Source organism: Cyprinodon variegatus, unplaced genomic scaffold, assembly GCF_000732505.1.
Source record: "Cyprinodon variegatus isolate N-32 unplaced genomic scaffold, C_variegatus-1.0 Scaffold373, whole genome shotgun sequence".
Taxonomy (NCBI): Eukaryota; Metazoa; Chordata; class Actinopteri; order Cyprinodontiformes; family Cyprinodontidae; genus Cyprinodon; species Cyprinodon variegatus.
In genome coordinates, this window is record NW_015150826.1 from 537,577 (window position 1) to 544,310 (window position 6,734).

At 39.2% G+C, this 6,734-nt stretch overlaps 1 protein-coding gene across 4 annotated transcripts in view; it reads right to left on the reverse strand.

The window, feature by feature from the left end:
* Window positions 1-6,734, reverse strand: part of LOC107092288 (MAP/microtubule affinity-regulating kinase 4-like) — a 49,821-nt gene that overhangs the window by 8,658 nt on the left and 34,429 nt on the right. For 2 of the 4 annotated variants that reach the window (XM_015386665.1, XM_015386667.1), the window contains exons 9-14: window positions 6,170-6,289; window positions 5,986-6,085; window positions 5,786-5,895; window positions 1,904-2,090; window positions 926-1,137; window positions 565-668 (exon numbers count right to left, since the gene is read on the reverse strand). In XM_015386665.1, the coding sequence (XP_015242151.1) occupies window positions 565-668; window positions 926-1,137; window positions 1,904-2,090; window positions 5,786-5,895; window positions 5,986-6,085; window positions 6,170-6,289 (833 nt within the window). Of the gene's footprint in view, window positions 1-564; window positions 669-925; window positions 1,153-1,903; window positions 2,091-5,785; window positions 5,896-5,985; window positions 6,086-6,169; window positions 6,290-6,734 lie in introns of all 4 variants that reach the window. The other 2 variants (XM_015386664.1, XM_015386666.1) reach the window with 1 other exon arrangement.

The following is a 6,734-nucleotide window of genomic DNA, read 5'->3' on the forward strand; positions in this document are numbered from 1 at the left end:
TTTGTATTTTCCCCAAAAGCGGATGAGTTTTATTTTGTAACTGCGTCTCTCTTCCTGTCAGACCCATGAGATTTCCACTGAATTGCTGCGTAGTCTGACTAATATAGACCTGTGGTCTATCTCAGTCAGAGCTATTTGCCTTTTTGGCAAAATCCTGTGAAACTGAAAGGGGAAATTGAACCTAAAAAAATAGAAACTGAAAGAAAGGGATTTGAATCTGAAAATATAAAAATCTGAAACTATAATCTTTTTCTCAGATTATAAGGTAAAAATTTGACATTCAATATCCAATTATATTTTTTCACTTTCAACTTTTATTGATCAGTTTACAAACAATGAGCGCTAAGCGCCAGAATTGTCCGCCACGCTTTTCTTTCGGATTGGAGGCAAAAGGGGATTTGTAGCGTTTAGGGCTAAAAAGAGAAGCTAAATATGCCTGTCATGCTATCAACTTATTATTTCCATAAATTCGGCAGAACATGAAAATGAAATATGTCTATTTTAGCTAAAAATAAAAAATAAACTCCTCTAACCAGGATGTTAACCCTGAGCCAAATACTTTACCTGTTCTCTTTGCCGTTCTGCAGGAGAGAGTGTCTGTCAGCCCCCGAGCGATCTGTGCACACGTATGTATTCCGACGGGTCATGGTGCTTCCAGGGATGTTATTCTACACAGAGACCAGCAGTTTAAGAGGTAGATGTTAGCTGAGGTTCTTGAGATAAAAAATGTGCAGAGCTACTGGTTAGTGTAGAACTCTGGCCTGGATCCCAACCTTCATCTGTTGAGGAAACCCTCTGAACCACAGACAGAGCAGCAGAGATCCTATCAGCTCCATCCGATACTCAAATTATATGAATTTTCTTCTAAACCCTGTTTGACATGTTCCTGTACTTCCCAGAATTATATCCACCCTGGCTCACTCACCGTGGTGGCAGTCATGTCTTTGCGGCGGTCTGGGATCTCAGACTTGTTGGGGTTGTTGGCACTGCTAACCATGGGGCTGGAGGGGGGGAGGCTATGGCTTCCCATCACACTGCAGCTGGCTTTACGTGACGGCATCCGGCCCTCACGCAGCTCGCGGTCCCCAGTGCTGGTCGGGCTCCTCTTGGGGTGCATGACGGGCATGGAAGGCCCGCCTTTGTTGTGGAGGACAGCAGAGCGCAGACACACAGAGACTCACATAAGGAATATTCCGTGACTCACGGTATAGACGGGTCCAAAATAGGGCTGCAACAACGAATCGATAAAATCGATAAAAATCGACTTTTAAAAGCGTTGGCAACGAATTTAATTATCGATTAGTTGTGTCACGCGATTAATGCGTCATCCGCCGCCGTCGTCATCACTGCCACTTGATTGAAACGGGGGAAGAAGAAAACAATACGGCAGAGGGAGCCAGCGCCGCAGGTGAGCAAAGGCTGTTTTCAAAAGGCAGCAACGTCAACTCTTCTAATGACCGATACCGCAAACGCAAACTGCATCTCAATTCGCAGACAGCCTGCGCTTTGTAAAGCGAAAAAAGTCGTAACATGCAACTTTTGTAAAAACAAATGAACATGGCACGGAAGCACCACTGTTATGATGCAGCACCTGAAAAGAAAACACGTTGGAGCCTTCAATGGCAGTGAAGAGAGCTGATCAGCAGGATGAGTAACCATGTTTGTTTCATTTTAAAGTGGGGAAAAGTTACGTTAGTTTCTCAGGTAGCTCATCTGATGCTTTCCTTACCTTGTTAGTAGGCTACAGACAGTGATAAGCTTGGCTACTTATTTTACTTTTAATTTCATTTGAATTAGCTTAAGCAGCGTTTATATTTTCTTTATAAATAAATTAACTTGCAAATTATGAGGGCAAGGCTTTTAAANCGTTTCAGGATGGAAATACATCCGAGAAGAGACTCACAGAAGTCGCTGTGTCGCCGCTGTCTGTGGTAGGTGGAGGCGCTGCGCTGCGACTTGCTATGAGAGGAGGAGGTGGAGGAGGAGGAGGAGCCAGTGACAGAGGAGTGTTTGTTTGTCCCGTTGGTGATAGGGCTGGGTCGGACCCTGGCCAGAGACAGTGTGCTAGCAGTGCGAGCCTCATTGCTCTCCTGAAATGTGCCGCAGCAGACACACATGACATCACATCATAACCTTAGTTTAACACAATAAATCTCTCTTTAACCAATAAAACAGCTTTCATATATAAACAGTCTAATGTTCATGAAGCCAGCTTATCTTCAATGATATGATGATTATAGATGGCATAAAGGCCTGCTGCGGAAGACATAAAAAAACAGTTACAAAAACTGAATACTCACACTGCAAAAAAGATGTAGAAATAATAAAAAAAAAATCTTAAATCAAGTGTTTTTACCCTTAATTTGAGTAGCTACATGAATAAGATGATTTGCCATTGGAATGAGTGTATTTACTATTAAAATAGGATAAATAGATAATATGCACATGAAATAAGACAAATAGTTTTTTTTCATATTGTTCTTATTTCATTGGCAGAGTGCCTCAATTACCTCCTCAATTCAAGAAAAAATGCAATTATTTTAAGAAAAAAATTACTTATTTAGTTGTCGCTATTTTGCCGTGCAGTTCAGGCAGGCGCTAGTTTGTAGAGTTTTATTCAGCGTCTCAAGAAACTCTGAGCAGGTCCACCTCTCAGCAGTTTTCTGCTCCCATCTATCTATTGTCCATTCCTGCATCAGTGAGCTTTGACCTCGTTCACTAGTCTGTGGCTTGATCAGGGTTTATACAGGAATGAGTAACTCTAATTTAATGCTTCTAATGCTCTTTGAATGCTCTTAAAAAATAATTTTAATGCAGTTCCGCGCAAATATATTACGATATAATATATCTGATTAAATTGTTTTTAGAACATTTTTTTGGGTTTTAATATCGCATTTTAAATGCCATGATAATCACATTTAATTAATTGTAATGCCAATTAAGGCCTTAATTTAAACAAAAATAAAAATTTAATGACTTTAATTATTAATAATGACCCGTGGAAACAATATCAATTCGACATTGTCTTTCTACTTGAGTCAACTTCTACACAGGAAGTTCTGTGCTGAATGCATTTCTGGAGTAGAGCGAGATAGTGATAGAAACTGGAGGCCGATAAAGGAGGTGATGTCTGATAACAAGAAAGTCTATACATTGACTTGACAGTTAGCATGCTAACTGCTTGTAAAGGTTAGAAAAAATGTCTGCCCCATTTTTGTTATATTAACATTTAAACACAAAATAGAAAGATTTTGTAGATCTTCTTGAAATAATGTGACTCTGCTCTTTCTCAAACACTCAACAGGCCTCAGCTGCTGATAAGAATAATGAATGAGTTCACAGTGGGGATCCTCCACTAAATTACCCAGTATGGTTAAAAAAAATATATCAATACTGGGATCAGCAACCTTTCAAAATAGTTCTACTTCTTCAGTACAGAGAAATAAGTCAAAAGAAATGTTCTGTCCAGAAAAGTGGAAGATTATTCCCAGTAGATCAGAGACACAGATGGACTTCACTTCATGAATAAGCCCCAAAACACAGAAATTGAAATGTCAGATTTTATTTTTTGGACCAGATCTGGTCAAGATGAGAATTCCCATCTCTCCAACAGTAAAGCCGGGCATACACTCTGTGATATTTTCAATTGTTGCAGGAAGCTACTGCTCAAAATGTACAACGTAACTGCAGGGTTTAAAAGTTCCCAGCTCTCCATGTATGTTCTTACACTGTACACTGCAAAACATTTCAATCTAAATGAGTAATTTTTCTTAAATAAAATGAATTTTTTCTTGAATTGAGGAGGTAAGTGAAACACTTTGCCAATGGGACTAGATAATTTACATTTAAAATAAAAAAAAAAACAATTGCATTGTCTTATTACAAGTACATTATCTAATTATCTTATTTTAAGTGTAAGAATGCTCATTCCAGTGGCAAATCATCTTATTTATCCGCTCAAATTAATGGTAAATACACGTCATTTAAGACATTTTACTTATTGCTAGATCATTTCTACAGTGTACAACCCGACGCTCTAATGCAATCTACCTCTTCACACTGCATGTCCAAACACACGCCAAGAGATTGCACAGGTCGGATTCGTCAATCTGGAAGAAGAAGAACTCCATGTTTTGCACATGCGCAGTGCTCGAGGTTTTGGTAAATCAGCTCGTAGCTCTGCTTCAACTGCAGAATTTGTCCACAAACACCTCACGATGGCCGACCAAATTTGAAACATGTTTGATTTTCTCCCGACCTCACGATTTCTGATCGAGGTGGTCGCGAGGGCAAAGATCGTACAGCGTATGCCCAACTTAAAGCTCTTAATTCATTTACTCTGTGGAAACCATGAGCCAAGAATAAAGCTTAACAACTGTATCTCCCAGTCACTCCATCTCAGTGTAATCAAGCAACACTGGTGGTGAATCCGTTTTCCGTTTGTTGTGAACATAGAGAAAGTAACTGGTGGAAACGACAGGTGATGACCAAGATGGTTGAGAGGTGATGACCACAAATCATTTCTCTCTGTTCACCTTTTCTGGCTGTTGCTTCGACCACTTTTACATTTGATTGCTCTCACAGGTTAATTTAGGCCTGTTGTATCTACAATGTGCACAGAACATTGCCAACACAGCATTTGTAGTGTTAAATTCTTCATCTGACTTTTCCTTGCAGTGCCTGATATTTTGGCCAAATATTTATTTATTTATTTTGTGTTATTGTTAAGACTTTTTTGTCCAATCTTTAAAATACTGAATAATAATAATAATAATATAATAATAATAATAAAGACAAAATTAATAATAATATACTATATAAATCTACTATATAAATAATATTTGTAAACAATAATCTTACAAAAAATGTACGTAACATTTTGTGTTTATCATATTAATACTTTATTGCAAAATATATAACTTTGCATATATCACCTGTTTGAGTTCAGTTTAAAAAGTTTTTAATCTGAATAAAAATGCGTAATCTAAATGAAAGGTAATTTTAAAATTTGTTTTGGTTTTTTAAGAGGTTGTGACATGTAAGAGATTATTGTAATATTATCTCTGACTCATCTTTCATGCGATTAAAATGAGATCTAAGGCTCCTCCTATTTATTCTGACAGCAGCTGCCTGAAGCTGTGACCTGATCCAAGATGGCCGCCCTCAAGGCACCTTGGCCAGCGTCCAATGAGGAATCTACAAATATAATGTCCAAAGCCTCTTCTTGTCTTCAAAAAGGGGCAGTCATTTTTCTGTAAGATTTCTACACAGTCTTTAGGATTGGTGCTAAAGTAGGATGTGGAGTGGAACAAATGCTTACAAGTACCTTTAATCTTAAAAAGTTTGTCATGAAACAACCTGGCACAGAAAATGTTAGCAGCCTTTTGGGTCTAAGCCTGTAGAGAACACACAGACAGCAGCTTGTGTGTTGATAGGTGTGCTGCTAACCAAATGAAAGTACTGATATAGAAATAAAATGTTGTCATATTGTTCCTGAATTCTGAACTTCAGGAGACCTGGTTTTCTACAAACTACTTTCAATAAAAAGAGAGACTGCTCCTAAGAAACAAATTCCCAACGGGAAGAATGAGGAAAAAAAGACTTGTTTCTGTGACATTCTCATGAAATAACAGGTCTATGATTCATTTGGTGCATCTTCAATCATAATACATGCAAGAATAACTTCATTCTCTCTTCTACAAGGTTTCAGATCATCCATTTGATGCCCTTTCATGTAATTTTGCAGGATGATTAGTCAGCAGAAACAAAGAAACAGCAGACTCACATCGCCTTTTCGACCCAGCAGTAGGTAGGTGGCGGTGACCTCGTTGTATTTCTGATTGAGCAGAGCATCTTTGATTTCTTCAGGGGTGAAGCCCATCCCCACCATTAGCTCTGAGTCACACACACAAGCAGAACGGACAGGTAAGAGAAGACAACACCATGAAAAATATCTTGCAGCTGACAACAATCCAGCTGACTGACCGATGCGAGCGGGATCACTGTAGTCCTCCACCGGTTCAATATGTGGTTTCAGCTCATCCCCCTCGTACCCTGCATTTATCCATTTTTCCTTCATGACTTGCTGTGAGCACAGGAGAACAGATACCCTTCAGGTTGGACATCAGTGGCGATCATTTGTACCTCTACTGCTCTTGTCTGCGCTTACCTCCAGCGTCCAGCGCTTGGCTGGGTTGAGCACCAGAAATCGCCGAATGATTGCCTCACAGTCGGTTGACATGTAGAAGGGCACACGGTACTTTCCTCTCAGCACGCGCTCCCTAAGTTCCTGTTGGACACAGGTGTCACTTCAGCTCAGTTATGATAGATTTATGACAATAAAAACCAATAACTGCAGCATCACAGAAACACCACAGATGCTGAAATCAGCCACCATCTTACTAACTGCATGTTACCAAGGCAACTGGGTTGTAGCGGAAACAACTGATGAAATAAATCTTTGGGGAGATTGTTTATTAATTCAATTCAATTCAATTCAGTTTATTTATATAGCGCCAAATTCACAACACATGTCATCTCAAGGCACTTTACAGTCCAACCAGATAATACAGTCAAATTGATTCAAAGTTTTCTATCTAAGGAAAACCAGTTGATTGCATCGACTCATTGACTCAAATGCAATACCTCACACTAAGCATGCTTGTAGCGACAGTGGAGAGGAAAAACTCCCTTTTAACAGGAAGAAACCTCCAGCAGAACCAGGCTCAGTGTGA